Genomic DNA, 16,479 nt, shown 5'->3' with positions numbered 1-16,479 from the left:
AGCCAGACACAAAAGGACAAATACTGTGTGCTTTCACTTTTATAAGATATCTCAAGTAGGCAATTCATAGACAGAAAGTAGATTAGGGGTTACCAGGGTTTGGGAGGAGAGGTGTAGGGGAATTATTATTGCTTGATCGGTACAGAGTTTCTGTTCGGGAAGATGAAAAATTTCTGGAGATGGATGGTGGTGATAGTTGCACAGCATTGTGAATGTACTTAATGCCACTGAATTGTATACTTAAAAATGGTTAAATGGTAAATTTTATGTATATTTTACCATAGTTTTTTTTTTTTTTTTTAATGGAATAAAAGAACCCAGGGGAGCTGGGTATAAGGGTATAGATGAAATAGACGTGGCCAAGGATTGATGACTGTTATAGCTGGGTGACAAATACATGGGGGTTCATTGTACAGTTCTCTATTTTTGTGAGTGTTAGTGTCAATAAATTTGAGTGTTTACATTAGATGGACAAATTCCTGGAATTGAGGATCTGTATAAAAGACTATTTTGAGAGAGTGGACAAGGAGGAAAATGAGGATTTGAGGGCAGTGACTAGAAATTTCTCTTTGGTCTTGGGGGCCTGGGTAGCTCAGTTGGTTAAGTGTCTGCCTTTGGCTCAGGTCATGATTCCAGGGTCCTGGGATCGAGCCCCCACATCAGGCTGTCTGCTCAGCAGGGAGTCTGCTTCTCCCTCTTCCTCTGCCCCTGCTCTCTCTTGCTCTTGCTTTCATGCATGCTCTCTCTAATAAATAAAATCTATTTTTTAAGAAGTAAATAAATTTCTCTTTGGTCAAATAATTGTTAAAGTAGTGATACTTGAATAAGTGATTTAAAAGGATAGGAGATGGTTGTTGCAAAGTAGGATATTTGGAACTGAGATTTTTGGAGGTGGTAAAGTCTTTATCATGGTTTCATTACCTTCAGCAACCATGTAATAGCCACTGCCAATTGCTGGGATCGAGCCCCACATCGGGCTGCCTGCTCTGCGGGAAGCCTGCTTCTCCCTCTCCTACTCCCCCTGCTTGTGTTCCCTCTCTCTCTGTCTCTCTCTCTATGTCAAATGGATAAATAAATCTTTAAAAAAAATAAAAACGTTATGTACCTTATAGCTTTGAGTAGTTAAAGCAGGGAAAAGGGGTAACTGTCATGTATCACATCAGGATTCTGATTAAAGGAAACTTCTAAATATATAGTTAGGCGACTCTTCTGAAAAACCGTTATGACCTTTCAGCCTTCTGTGTTGTGTCAATGTTCTTGTCATAGAAAGGTCTAATTACTTGTTTAATGTGAATTAAATCTTATGATAGAATTAGGACTGAAGGATAATTGGTATTTGATTTCATGATTTGCTTATCTTATAAAATTTGCGTGGACCACATGGACTCTCTTAGAGACATCTGGCAGTCTAGTCTGTCTACCCTTCTGTATGCAAGGATACAACATGGGAGCCCTGAGTGTGTTTGGTACAGGGCTGCCTGCTGCTTATGGGTTAAGATAACCAGCACCGAACCATCACCATGGGCATACTGCTATGACAGATGTCCCTGCCTTGGGTTACTTCAAGAGAAAATGAAAAGGAGTTGAGACCTCAAATCAGAAATGTTTTTTTATACTCTTTGGTTTATGTTCTGTTTCAGTGATGACAGTATGGGCTATCAATATCCCTTCACTCTACGAGTTGTGCAGAAAGATGGAAACTCCTGTGCTTGGTGCCCATGGTATAGGTAAAGTGATCTTCTGCAAAAGAAAAATTTTAGGAGAATTGCAACTTCAGATATTATACCTTTTTTATAAGGTTTCCAGTTTTTAGAAGTAATATTGAATATGGGGCACCTGGGTGGCTCAGTCGTTAAGTGTCTGCTTTCAGCTCAGGTCATGATCCCAGGGTCCTGGGATCGAGCCCCACATCGGGCTCCCTGCTCGGCGGGAAGCCTGCTTCTCCCTCTCCCACTCCCCCTGCTTGTGTTCCCTCTCTCGCTGTGTTTCTCTCTGTCAAATAATTAAATAAAATCTTAAAAAAAAAAAGTAATATTGAATAATGAGAAGCTTAGAATAAACTTAGGAATTATTGATTCATCTTTTCCTTATTATGAGGTCTATAGCTTAGTTTTGCTCTTGAGCCTTAGGTGGTTCTATAAACTGTATGATACTCATCAAATTCATAGTTTATGATCAACATTTATTATTTTATACTTTCTGCTCCTTAAATATATAAATCAAGTTAGCAGTTCTGAGTCCAGTAAAACATAGTTTTACTTACTAGACTTTCCTGGAAGTCTATTTTTTATATTTAGAAGAATTACGGAGACTGATTGGTCATTACTGTTACACCTTGGAAAATACCTGAGTACTGAAGTCAGCCTTCAGAGAACTGTAATAGATGTAGCAAACAGAATCTAAATAGGCACTGAAACCATGGCCTTGTCATGGTCCCTCCCCTCCCATAAAATTTTATGTGCATTTATTTAATGTATCACTTTACAAACAAGGAAATAGGCATTGTTATATCAGATGAGTTATCCTACCTCAGAGCATTAAATAACTAAATTTAGAATTTTCTTACCTGTGTATTATCTCAAATGTCCAATTTCCATGTCATTTACTTGCCATAAAGTCCACATACTCATGTGGATTAAAAATGGCTGTCAAGTGCTTTGAAAAAACAGAGACTTGAGAAGTGATAGGCATGCTTCCCTGAAATAATAATAATTACTAATATATATTCATGCATTGATGAGTCTTAAGTTAGAGGCCCATGACAGACTGTGAACCCAAGAAAGAAAGTAGAGAAGTAGAAAGGGAGAATATATCTGATAAAGAAAATTTGGATTCTTTCATAATTACTCCATCCTTCAGTAGATCATTCCCCCCCCCCCTTTAGATTTTGCAGAGGCTGTAAAATTGATTGTGGGGAAGACCGAGCTTTCATCGGAAATGCCTATATTGCTGTGGATTGGGACCCCACAGCTCTTCACCTCCGCTATCAAACATCACAGGAAAGGGTAAGTACTCAAGGCCACCATAAGATGGTGATTTTTATTTGTAAACATTTTCCCAGTTTAATCGTATTGTGCCATTTCTGTTTTAGATGATCTAAGTCATCAATCAGAAAAATATTCATTGGTATTCTCTATGGCACTTAATATATTGGCATGATTACATGGATGTTTCAGTTTTCCCACTTCTAGAGTTAATTGTATTGGGGCATTATATTTCAAAAATACTAATAATAAGTAAATCTTGAAACTCTGGGTATATTTAAGATGTTATATTGTTTGGCCATCACATACCAAGCAATAAATATCTCTCTGCCTGTTTATTAATTATTATTGGAGCTGCAGCATTTGATAACCACTGTTACTTAACTCAAAGGCATCCCAGGGCTATAGGTTCTTAATGGGCATAGTGATCAGAAAAACTAGAGAAAAAGGGGCGCCTGGTGGCTCAGTCGTTAAGTGTCTGCCTTCGGCTCAGGTCATGATCCCAGGGTCCTGGGATCGAGCCCCTCATTGGGCTCCCTGCTCCACGGGAAGCCTGCTTCTCCCTCTCGCATTCCCCCTGCTTGTATTCCCTCTCTCGCTGTGTCTCTCTCTGTCAAATAAATAAATAAAATCTTAAAAAAAAAAAAAAAGGAAAAGAAAAATTAGAGAAAAGATTCAGTGTTTCAAGACTGGGCACCTGAGAGTACATCTCAATGGCTATTCTTACACTTAGCATTCCTCTACTGCCAGAGCAGTTTTAAATTTTGAAAATGTTACTTCAAAAAGAATACTAACTCCATACCTAAAAATGTTTGCCAAATATCATTTGAAGGATAGTTTGGCTAGGTAGCTTATGGATAGAGATATGACGAATCTGATGGAGAAGTAAAAGCAACAGAATCAAAGGATTTTTTTTTTTTTTTTAGTCACCTGAAGAATTGTAGTGGCTTTTGCATTTATGTGGCTCTTGATGGAAATTTCCAGTGTACAATCTGAAAAACTCTAAGAGGACTTCCTACTTATAGAAAGAAGGGCCTACGTGACCTGTTCAATCTCACCCCATTTTCACTTTCACTGATGCTCTTAGGATACCATGGAAACCAACTTGCTGTTGAGATATCCTGCTTTGCTAGGGACTGGGGCCACATGACTAATTTCTTTCTACATAAATTCTCTTCCTACCTGTGGTTTCTGCATGTGCTTGGGGACATAGACAAGGGAGATTCCTTGGTTCAAAATTGACATTTCTACCCATATATTTTATGTTTTTTATCCCAGTGATTCTAGGAATTTATTCTAGGGAAATACTCTCTAATTTGCTGACAAATCTTCATCATAGTATTTTTAGAATAGTAGAAAAATTTGAAACAACTTGTATTTGTCCCACATTAGAGGAATGGTTAAAGCATAGTATAATAGCTGGGTAAAATATTATGCAGCCATTGAAAATAATGATTACCAGGGGCTTTGGGGAGGTTTCTGGGTTTTTTTTAAAGATTTATTTATTTGAGAGAGTGAGTATGGAGGAGAGGGAGAGAGAGAGTCTCAAGCAGACTCCACGCAAAGCTCAGAGCCAAGCTCAGAGCCCTGCGCGGGGCTTGATCTCATGACCCTGAGATCACGACCTGAGCTGAAACCAAGAATTGGATGCTTAACAGACTGCATCACCCAGGCGCCCCATTACCAGGTTTTTTTTTTACTGGCATATATGGGAAGATACTTAACGATGTCATGGGTTGTTTTTAAAGCAAGGTATAGAATTGCACATACTGAAAAATCTTTTCAATATAAAGGAATACTATTTAGGAAAAGGAAAAGAACATAGAACGGGGGGGCAGGCTCCTGGGTGGTTCAGTTGGTTAAGTGTCCCACTCTTGTTTTTGGCTCAGATCATGATCTCAGGGTTTTGAGTTCAAGCCCCCATTGAGCTCCACACTGAGCATGGAGCCTACATTAAAAAAAAAAAAAAAAAAGAATATAAAAGGTTCCCTGCCTTTTTATATTTTTCTGTGCTTTCAAAATTTCTATGTAAATGTTTTATTTGGTACACAGAAAAAGAGGCAATTGCTCTTAGTCTTTTTATTTTTCACCTATTTAGACTTCACATTCCTCAATAAATAATTGAACTAGATAGCTTTTTATATCTCCCTCTTTTTCTAATAGTCTTATCATGTGAGAAAGCCATGACTTCATTCTTTATGTTTTGTGTTAAGGATGAGCTTTCAAGCAGAAGAAAGAGGGTGCCAATGAGTGATTTAAACTATTTGAATAGTGATAAAGGACCTGGGAATGGATCCCTAAAAAGGGAATTTTTGTCATTTAGGGAAATTTTATAAATAAAAATTATTATCAGTCCACAAATAGGTTTTTTTTAACCAACCTTCCTCCCTGTCTCCAGTAGCCTTTGTGTTCCATGAGAAATACAGTGAATAAAGATCAACATTCTTTACTAGCTTACTGCAATTTGTGGTTGTCCATAAAGCATCCCTGATAGAGATAATGTTTAACTGGCTATGAGAAAAGAATATTACTGTTTTTCTACTCTGATTCCAGCAACCATGATGCAACATATTTTCTTTTGAAGCGTGTTAGTTTTTCCCTTGGATGACCAGCTCTAAAGATGATGAAAGTTAGTATCAGAAAAGAAGTCGGTGACCTAAGGTCAAGTCAGATTTCTCATTCTGAAAAAAAAAAAAAAAAAAAGACTTTTCTCTAAGTTCCTCTTTTTATAGATCTTTAGAAATGTCTGGTGATGCAATGCTAAAACCATTAACTGCATGGTCAACCCAGCATTTGACAGCCTGTGACTCAGCTAGCCTCTCGTGTGGGGAAAAAGTCACACATGAAAACCTCTTGTAAACTGAATGTCCTGAGCCGTGCCAGTCTGTAAGCTAGGTGGCTCAGTGTTCCCATCATAAGTTCAGGAAGGAAAACAGAAGGGAAGTTGCCTCAGGCCAAGAGAACAAATTCACCTCTGGATGGGGTGAGTAATAAGTTCAGTAATGGACATGTGTGTGCCCTTTGCCAGAAAGAGAGACACTTATTGTTGGACTGGGTGTCCAGACCCCGCCCTGGGATGAGAAGACCCCTGTGTGAAGTCTCACGGTAGCATTCAAAGTCCTGATGCTGTGCCTCCCCCACTGTGGTTCTCGGATGCTGTTAAGTGGCAACAAGAATGGGAGAGGGGTGGGCGCCTGGGTGGCTCAGTTGGTTAAGCGACTGCCTTCGGCTCAGGTCATGATCCTGGAGTCCTGGGATCGAGTCCCACATGGGGTCCCTGCTTGGCGGGGAGTCTGCTTCTCCCTCTGACCCTCCTCCCTCTCATTCTCTCTGTCTCTCATTCTCTCTGTCTCAAATAAATAAATAAAATCTTAAAAAAAAAAAAAAAGAATGGGAGAGGGGGGGCGCCTGGGTGGCTCAGTTGGTTAAGCGACTGCCTTCGCCTCAGGTCATGATCCTGGAGTCCCGGGATCGAGTCCCGCCTCGGGCTCCCTGCTCGGCAGGGAGTCTGCTTCTCCCTCTGACCCTCCCACCTTTCATGTGCTCTCTCTCTCTCTCAAATAAATAAATAAAATCTTTAAAAAAAAAAAAAAGAATGGGAGAGGGAGGGCGCCTGGGTGGCTCAGGTGGTTAAGCGACTGCCTTCGGCTCAGGTCATGATCCTGGAGTCTCAGGATCGAGTCCCACATCGGGCTCCCTGCTCAGCAGGGAGTCTGCTTCTCCCTCTCCCACTCCCCCCTCTTGTGCTCTCTCTCTCTCTCTCAAATAAATAAATAAAAATCTTAAAAAAAAAAAAAAAAGAATGGAAGAGGGAAAAATTCTTCCTTGTCTGTTGCATTCTGGGTACCTCCCCCTCCCCTTCTTGCTGATCCCACACTACCTCCAAACACACATACTTGCACACCTACCCCCTCTGCTCTCTCTCTCTCATACATATGTCCTTCTTGCTCCTGCACCTAGCGTGCTGGTTAGTAGAACCAGAAAGGTTTGGGCAGGTATTAGGGGCCTTCTCGACGAAGTTAGGCACTTTTTGAGCCCACTGTTGCTTTTATTGCCATCTCTTTATTGCCGTCTCCGATAAAAAGGCCCCATGAGGCAGGGGACAGATGATACACATGGTATTCTGATAACTCTCTCACATGGCACCAGCATGCAAATGAGTTTTATCCTGTGGGGTTTCACGCTCTCATATGTTCCCTTCTCATGGCGAGCTTTTTGTACCCTTTCTGATTTTAATCCAGATCTGGCATCTGTGTTCCAGTGATATTTTTTCTCCTATAAAGCCTTCAGCCTACTAATAATGTTGCCTTTCTGGTTGAAAATGAATGGCCTAACCTCAACACCCCTGGCTTGAGGGTGAGCTCACATGTAAGCTCTTTTAGGACTTCAGAATTATAAAATAGAGGTGCAGTAGCCACTAGTCACATGTGGCTATTGAACACTTAAATGTGCCTGATTCAAGTGAAGGAGTATTGTAGATTCCAAGACTTAGTAAAAAAGAATCTAAAATATGTCATCAATAATTCTCATATTGATCACATGTTGAAATGATACGTTTTGTATATATTGGATTAAATAAAATATATCATTATAATTCAAAACTTGTAAAACAAACAGGCAATTCCTTGTTTTTTGTCATTTTGAAGAGTTCAGAGAATTTTCAAGAAAAGCTATGATGGTCATATAAATAGAAATTTGATCCAAGATGTTATTGATGTGATTTTGGAAGTAAGTGTACAAATACTGCATTTGCTCAGACTTGTTTGAGTCCTGTTTTCTTTTTCCTCATGTAGAATAAAATGAGAATGAGTCACCTAACAGATGATGCCTAGCCATGGGACCATTTTAATGCCCCCCTTCCCTCCCGCCCACCCCCTTCTGCCATTCCTCTTGTTCCCTCCATCTGCAGGTTGTCGATGAGCATGAGAGTGTGGAACAGAGTCGACAAGCACAAGCTGAGCCTATCAACCTGGACAGCTGTCTCCGTGCTTTCACCAGTGAGGAGGAGCTAGGGGAAAATGAGATGTACTACTGTTCCAAGTGTAAGACCCACTGCTTGGCAACCAAGAAGCTGGATCTCTGGAGGCTTCCCCCAATCCTGGTATGTTACAGCCCTACCTCTGAGAGAGGAGGAGCCTGGCATAGAGGAAGGAAGTCGTGAACAAATAGGAATTTTATTACTTTTGAGAATAAGAAGACTCTTCCTGTGGCAGTATTTAAAACACTTTGGCTGTGCAAGGTTTTTGTGTTGCACACAGATTAATTGTTCTATACATATTATTACTCCCAGTTCCTGCTCTGAAGGAGCATACAGGCTAGAAGGAGAGGGAAGTCATATAGAACATTAACTGTAGTTCAGTGCAGTGTGTGAGAAGCGCCGTAAGGTGTGCGTCCTGGTGAATTTGAACTTCAGGAGAAGGTGAACGCACTTCTGGCTCTAGAGAGAGAAGCTTAGGCTCTTCTATAGAAGAGCAGGGGCGCCTGGGTGGCTCAGTCGTTAAGCATCTGCCTTCGGCTCAGGTCATGATCTCAGGGTCCTGGGATCGAGCCCCGCATCGGGCTCTCTGCTCCGCGGGAAGCCTGCTTCTCCGTCTCCCACTCCCCCTGCTTGTGTTCCCTCTCTCGCTGTGTCTCTCTGTCAAATAAATAAATAAAATCTTTAAAAAAAAAGAGCAGCTGAGCCTGAGTCTCCAGTCCCACTGTGCTTGGTCACATGGCCACAGCACAAGCACACAAGTGCTCTGGGGCCTATGTGTTCTTTTACATGTGATTTACTACTGCCTTCTTCCTTCATAGAGTAGAAGATGCTTCTGTTGCTTGTCAGAAGAGTTTGAAGTGCCAGATCTTCCTGTTCATTTAAGAAAGTATTTTTCCTTAAGGGTGGAAGTATCATATGAAATGTAACTGTAAGGCACTGGTATATTTTAACCAGACCTTGTGTGTATTTTTTTCTTCATGTCTTCTTCCTACTACTCTGTGAGACGGTAAATGTAGGTTTTCTTTCCTTGGACCAAAACAGCTTCCCAGTAAAGGATGCACAGGAAATTAATAACATTAATCAGCCAGCTCCAGGGATGGGAACTCTGGGAGGAAAGGAAAAGGGCAGGGGCAAGCTTGGGACAGGTGGGTGGGAAGGGGGAAAGTTTCTTTTTAACTGAGGTGTGATTAACATGAAATTAAATGCATAGATTTTAAATGTCTAGTTTGATGAGTTTTGATAATTATATATGCCTGTGAAATCACACAGAACATACGCAGTAAAGGCATTTATATAAAAGCTATGTTTTTTTATGTCTTTAAAGAATGAATTTTATATTGAGAGCTCGGTGGGCTTCTGTAGATCCATATACGAGTATGCCCCTTAGGAAGGGTTTCTCTTTATATACACAGCAAATTGTGAGCATTTAGGGTAGAGCTAGCCACCCAAAGATCTATGCCCACACTAGATCGTATAATAACACTGTGTAAGATTAGAGGAATTTGTTGCTCTTGAAAAAAAAAAAGAGAAGCCACAAAGGAAAAGGGAGATTCTTATGTTCTTTAGGACAGTGAAACTCTCTGGTAACAACCAAAGGATATGGTCAGAAATGAGAGGCCTCCTATTGGAGATTGGGTAAGTTTCATCCATTTTTCTTCAAAATACTCAGTGTAGTCTTCTGTCTTCATGACAGAAATATATTTGTGAGTGGATCTTCTATGATGTTGGAAAAAGGTCAATGTGGGTCACAGGTCCAGGAAGCAGAGGAAGACACGCAAATATGGGCTCCTAGGATGTTGCAGAAATTTGGGAAGAATTTAGGATATGCACAGGTTATGAAATTAGGGAGATTACCATGTTAGCTATACATCTAAAGGCCAGTGGCCCCACTGATAATTCTGTTACATAATAAGATATATTCTTTTTGAAAAAAAATATTATATATTCTTGAACATTCACATGTATTAGACTTGGGGTTTTTAAATGTAATTTTGTATCTTCTGAACCTTTTAACGTAATTGTTTTCTACCTTTCCTTCAGATTATTCACCTTAAACGATTTCAATTTGTAAATGGTCGATGGATAAAGTCACAGAAAATTGTTAAATTTCCTCGTGAAAGTTTTGACCCTAGTGCTTTTTTGGTACCAAGAGACCCGGCTCTCTGTCAGCGTAAACCACTCACACCCCAGGGGGATGACCTCTCTGAGCCCAGGGTTCCGGGAGGAGATGTGAAGAAAGTGGATGCTCAGAATTCAGCTGGGGAAGAGGATGTGCTCCTAAGCAAGAGCCCATCTTCACTCAGTGCAAACATCATCAGTAGCCCTAAAGGTGAGGAAGCCTGGAGGGCCTCATGGAGCCCAGATGTCACCCTGAGAGGGGCTTTCCTGGGACCCCTATAGGCTTCGTGTTTCCCTCTTTTTCCACTCTGGAACAACAGCTTGGTGAGATAGAAAGAACCTATCCGGAATCAGACCTATCTAGATCTGAGTCACCTGTGTCACTTTTAGCAAGAGATGCAGCTTCCCTAAATCTATTTTCTCATTCATAAAGTTCCCAGAGTCTGAGGATTTGCTCCGTCAAGAGCGAAACACCATATATGCCTGATATCTGTGGTGATCATGAATGATAATTGTCATCCTTGTTCCCAAAGTATAGTCTGGGAACCCCTAGAGGGTCACTGAGAGACCCTTTCAGGGGGCCTGAGGAGTAGAACTCTTCATAAAAAATACTAAGACAGTATATTCACCTTTTCAACTTTTATTCTCACAAATGTGCATGGAGTAAGAGCCACCATGATATGTGATGATATCTTCAGTGAAATACGTGTTTATGTATTGTATTTTTTAGTTCCTCAGTTTTAATTTCTAATATTAATATTGATAGATATAACCCACAGAAACAAAAAGTTCTAGGGTCTTCAACAATTTTTGAGAGTACATAAGGAGGTGAGGGAGGCTGTGACCAAAAAGTTTGAGATCGACTACCTTACCAGATTGTTGTGAGAGGTAGAGATAGTAGAGAGAGTTCCCAATACTGTGCCTAGCAATAGTAAGTGCTTAATAATTGGCGATCGTATCTTTTAATCTAATTTAACAAAGGAGAATGTGTATTTGTAATACATCTTAGTGTAATTGTGGGGTTTTTTTTAGTCTAATTGTTTTGAACTGAATCTGACTGAAGTTATCTTTCTGCTGTTTGTTTTTATTTTATTTTCATCTTTCTGCTGTGTTTAAGTCCCTACATGGTACTTTATGTTTTCAGGACATTGCTGCCTGTGGGAGCTTGGCCTGAGGAAGAACTTATTGGCTACATAATAGGAATAAAAAGTAGCTGGTCAGAACACCCCTGTATTTACCTTTATGTGTACACTTGTGAAGTTGGCTTCAAAGTTAGCATCTGGCTGCTGGTTAAACTTGTGGCATTTGGGATTTATGAATCTTGTCCTTCTCTCACTTTCACAGGTTCACCTTCTTCAACAAGAAAAAGTGGAACCAGCTGTCCCTCCAGCAAAAATAGCAGCCCTAACAGTAGCCCTAGGACTTTAGGGAGGAGCAAAGGGAGGCTCCGGCTACCCCAGATCGGCAGCAAAAATAAACTGTCAAGTAGTAAGGAGAACTTGGTTGCCAGCAGAGAGAATGGGGCTGGACAAGTTTGTGAGCTGGCTGATGCCTCGAGCCGAGGGCACATGCTGGGGGGCAGCCAAACTGAGCTGATCACCCCTCAGGACCATGAAGGAGCTCTGGCCAATGGATTTCTTTATGAGCATGAGGCATGTGGCAATGGCTACAGCAATGGCCAGCTTGAAAACCACAGTGAAGAAGACAGCACCGATGACCAAAGAGAAGATGTTCATGTTAAGCCTATTTATAATCTATATGCAATTTCGGTAAGTGGTTACATGGTTTTCAGAGTGATCTGCACTCTGTGGTTCCTTCATCTTCACTCATTCATCAGTCATTTTTTCAGGGCCTCCTTATTTGCTAGGCATTGAACTTGGTGATAACAAAGTTAGCAGTAGGTCTTGGCCTACCTAGAATCCAAGGTGCTCCCAGTGTAATGCAGGGGATAATCATGTAACATTATAATTGGAGTCACGGGTTCAAGGCATTCATAGGTATGTACACCTAAGGAATTTTAGCTTTTTAAAAAATAGTTACAACTATAAAATGGTAAGATTTGGAGCTTTTAAATTTTGACTTTTCTTTTTGGTTTATTTTTAGAAAAGGGTAGGTGGTTCCAAAACATTTTTCTTAATCACTTAAGTGATTGGTGTTTTCCTGATTGGGTCCTAGTATTGTGCCCTGGCCAGACTGCTGTTAACCACTAACATGCCTCTACTTTCTTGTCTCTTGCAGTGCCATTCAGGAATTCTGGGCGGGGGCCATTATGTCACTTATGCCAAAAACCCAAACAGCAAGTGGTACTGTTACAATGACAGCAGCTGTAAGGTAAATATCCCCACTCTTTGAATAAAAGAAACAGAAATGTCAACAGATCTAGGGGACATTTGTTGAAATCATGGACTTTGTCCCAAATAGGAAATAGATATTTTTGTTAGAGTCAGTATATAGGTGCCTTCAGTAGTAAAGGAACAAAAGTGATGTGCAGAGTAGAGAATGAAAACATGAACGGTGAGGAAAAAGAAGGTATTGGTTAATGAGAAAAAGTTCTTATCTTTTTAGCTATTAGGATTTGATGGTTTTTTCTTTATTTTGTTTTCATTCTTCTTATTTGTCAATGGTCAGACTATTTTCCCCAAAACAAACATTGAGAATAATAGGACTTATTTTAGGGCAGGTACCAGGCAGCCAAAATATTAAGTGGATTGGAAGCAGTCTGGGTTAGTAATTAAAGAGGGTCGGTGCTCCCTTCCCTCGCAAGGATTAAGAGCCAGCATAGGGACGGCTTTTTTATTAAAGGCTTTTCTTGCCCCTTCAGGAACTTCACCCGGATGAAATTGACACCGACTCTGCCTACATTCTTTTCTATGAGCAGCAGGCCATAGACTATGCACAATTTCTGCCAAAGATCGATGGCAAAAAGATGGCAGACACGAGCAGCATGGATGAAGACTTTGAGTCTGATTACAAAAAGTACTGTGTGTTACAGTAGAGCCGCTCTGGCTGCTAGGCAGGCTGGTGGTGAGGGGGACGGCTCCCTGTAGCTGACACGTGGCAGAAGCGTCGCTGAAAGGCAAGCTAAATGTAGTTATTTTATCCTGTGACCCTGAAGCACAAAATAAAAATCCTAACTAAAATAGCAGTTAACGTAACAGTAGTAATACTTTGGTTTGGAAGTGTCTCACACGAGCTCTCTGGTAGAGAACTTTCAGGCAGAGCCCACCGTTAGCCTGGAAACGAAAGGGTTTGGCACCAGCCACCTGGGACCAAATAAGAACTAAATTGTGCTTGTCCAGATATAAACAAACATGTAGTGAGTGTAGAGTTTACCAATAACCATAACAAAATGCTAAGAATTTCCTGGGAGTCAAAGTCAAACAAAAAATTGTAGTGTTGTCTGGGGACGACATGATATGCTACCTCCTTTTTCCTGAAGTTTTATTCCATTATATTGACAAGATGGAGAAAGCAAGATCAGAAGGTGTGCAAAGGATTCTTCTGGCATGGACACACATTTTTCTATTTATTTTTAAAACCATTTCCCCCACTCTTTCTATGCCTCTCTTGCTTTTCGTTTCTGTTGTTGTGTTCGTGTTTGAGACACAACCAGTCATTCGTGGCAGAGGCATATAGAAGTGGTCAGTTCGGAAGGGAGACTCTCTCAGGAGCTGTGTGCCTTCTACCCAGGGCCATGGTCGGAGACCCTGTAGGGGGAAAAAAGCATCCTGGGAAATCCAGCTAAAGTAGCCCTGCACAAAGAGGCATCTTACGTTGAGGATACTTCAAGTGTCCTCAGAGATGGATCCCCCACCCCTGCTGAAGTACAGTAGGATAGTTGCCAATATTTGCACCATCGTTACGTGCCCACGTTGCACAAGAGCTTCTGAGAGGGAAGGTGGCATCAAAGCTAGATGGTGTTTTACAACTAGGGGTTGTTTGTTCTTTGTTTCTTTGTTTTGCACTTTAAAAAGAGAGAGAATACATGCAAATGAACTTTTTTAAAACATGTTCATATTTGATGGCTGTAAGGGCTATAAATTAACTTGAATAGGGGGTATTTTTCCCCATCATATTAAATTTAAAAACAAAACACATCCCAGACACTGATAGTATGTATTTTTTATTTAATTGGTGGGTTTAGGAAGTAAACTTTTATTTCGTTTGCATGTCCATTTCTTTGGGGTTTTTTGTTTTGTTTTGGTTTTTTTGGTGTTTGTCTTTTTTTTTTCTTTGTTTTTTTAATAATTTCAAGTAGTGGTCATCAAAAGTTATGTTTTTTTGCTCGCTTCATTTTTTTCCTCTTGATAATTCAAAACTGGAACAAAAGTATAAATGTTATTTATTTTGGGCAGCATTTTTTTCCCTGTGTTGTTTTTAAATATATGTAAAGTAAATATTCCCCCCTCCTTTTTTTTTTTTTCCATTCTTTTTTTATTCATCTGGACCCTGGAAGTGATTCTCATTAATTGTCAGATTTCATTAACCTTCCTTCCTCATGGATAGTAGCTACCAATGTAATTAAGCATTTGTGTTCTGATACCTGAGGCAGGTTATTATCCAGTTCTCAGAGCATTTGGAAAGGTTGTTTTAAATGGATACCTAAGTTAAAACCCTATTCAGAAAAAGACTGTAATTACAAGTAGGAAGGAGTGGCCTAAATGGTAAAATATGATGAAGTCAGACAAAATGCAGGCTTTATAGTTTCATGATTTCAGTATATAAAAATCTGTCCATTTCTACCTGGACAAGTCCCGTGAAAAAGTGGAAGATTTAAAATAATTTCCTTACAGATGTTTTATTTAAGCAGGTAGCACAATCTACTAATGTTGTTTGATCTGTGTTTGTTATATTGGTTGTAATTAATTTTTTAATTCATGACTAGCAGAAAATTTATTAAATTAACTATTAACTACATTCACCTTGTAAATTACTGTATAAAACTTGTTGACAATGCACTGACTTTAGAAAGATGTTTATGTACATAAATAGAGTGTAAATAAAATAGTGTTGATGTACTGAAATATGAACTGTATAAAAAAGTATTGGTAATTGTATATGGAGTGTACCTGTTTATCTGTAACTATTATCCAAATTAAATACTGTGGATGCATCTATGTGCTGTTTTTCCTCTATACAAGTAAACACCAAAAAAGTCAAATTTTTTAGCCTTTCTCTCTGTGACCCTGTTTAATTCTCCTACTTGAATAATACCTACCTGATATAGAGTGGATGCTCCATCTCCGAAAGAATGGAAACTGTTGAAGGTAGAACAAGATCCCTGCAGTGACCAGGTGAATTGATTTAAACCTTGCTCACATCCCTGTTAGGAAATTGTTTGGAAGGCACTGGCATAGGGGGAGGGGGTGTGTATGAAAGCTGGTAGTGAACAGAGCCTTGATGAAGGAGGTATTAACAATCATTTTCTTGCAGATTAAGACAGAAGGTGAAGAGGAAGACTTATCGTTGAATAATGCCACAAAATGATCCTGGGTTTCTAGGGGGCGCTGAGAAATCAGGGATATCCCTGTGTTGTCTCTCTGGGAGGTCGCCAAGGAAGCACTTGGCAGTGGGTCCTTCACCCTCAGTTCCTGTTTGTTTATCTTTAAAAATAGAATGCCTACCGGGGTGCCTGGGTGGCTCAGTCGTTAAGCGTCTGCCTTCGGCTCAGGTCATGATCTCAGGGTCCTGGGATCGAGCCCCGCATCGGGCTCCCTGCTCGGCGGGAAGCCTGCTTCTCCCTCTCCCCCCTGCTTGTGTTCCCTCTCTCACTGTCTCTCTCTCTCTCTCTCAGATAAATAAATAAAATCTTAAAAAAAAAAAAAAAATAGAATGCCTACCTCTCGGCCTTATCTTAAGTAAATGAAGTATACAAAAGCCTGGCAGTTCCTTGGTAAATGCTCAATGAATGTGGAATCCAACCTCCATGAGATTCAATCATGTTTTGCCAAGAGGTTTTTTTACTCTTGCTATTCCAATGCTAAAAAATTTAATAGCTCTTTGCTCAAATTCTCAAAAACGGGAATACACATTAAAAATGTATAGAATGAAACATGTTGAATCAGCAGCAGTGGTAGCTTGTTTAAGGAAACAAAGAATCCAGAAAGTCATTGAAAATAGGGCGCCTGGGTGGCTCAGTCGTTAAGCGTCTGCCTTTGGCTCAGGTCATGATCCCAGGGTTCCGGAATGGAGCTCCGCATCAGGCTCCCTGCTCGGCGAGGATTCTGCTTCTCCCTTTTACTCTCCCTCTGTGTTCTCCCTCTCTCTCTCTCTCTCAAATGTCTTTTTAAAAAAAGATACAAAATAAAGCATGGCTCCTAAAGTGCCAGTCTGTGTTTCTGGCTCTTTAAAGAACAAACTTTTTTTTTTTTTTTTTTAAGATTTTATTTATTTATTTGA

The 16,479-nt window shown here is 40.2% G+C and overlaps 1 protein-coding gene across 3 annotated transcripts in view; it reads left to right on the top strand.

The window, feature by feature from the left end:
* The window catches only part of USP32 (ubiquitin specific peptidase 32), a 220,331-nt gene extending 205,090 nt beyond the window's left edge, over positions 1 to 15,241 (top strand). For all 3 annotated transcript variants that reach the window (XM_064582871.1, XM_064582870.1, XM_064582872.1), the window contains 7 exons: positions 1,641 to 1,727; positions 2,885 to 3,005; positions 7,894 to 8,085; positions 10,003 to 10,291; positions 11,425 to 11,849; positions 12,319 to 12,411; positions 12,902 to 15,241. In XM_064582871.1, coding sequence (XP_064438941.1) covers positions 1,641 to 1,727; positions 2,885 to 3,005; positions 7,894 to 8,085; positions 10,003 to 10,291; positions 11,425 to 11,849; positions 12,319 to 12,411; positions 12,902 to 13,075 — 1,381 coding nt within the window. In that variant the 3' untranslated portion in view covers positions 13,076 to 15,241. The remainder of the gene's footprint in view (positions 1 to 1,640; positions 1,728 to 2,884; positions 3,006 to 7,893; positions 8,086 to 10,002; positions 10,292 to 11,424; positions 11,850 to 12,318; positions 12,412 to 12,901) is intronic.
* Positions 15,242 to 16,479: the final 1,238 nt, after the last annotated feature.

The sequence above is a fragment of the Mirounga angustirostris genome, unplaced genomic scaffold, assembly GCF_029215605.1.
Source record: "Mirounga angustirostris isolate CCGP_5_RB_7025 unplaced genomic scaffold, mMirAng1.0.hap1 SCAF_17, whole genome shotgun sequence".
NCBI classification, from domain to species: Eukaryota; Metazoa; Chordata; class Mammalia; order Carnivora; family Phocidae; genus Mirounga; species Mirounga angustirostris.
This window is presented reverse-complemented; position numbering and strand designations above follow the sequence as displayed.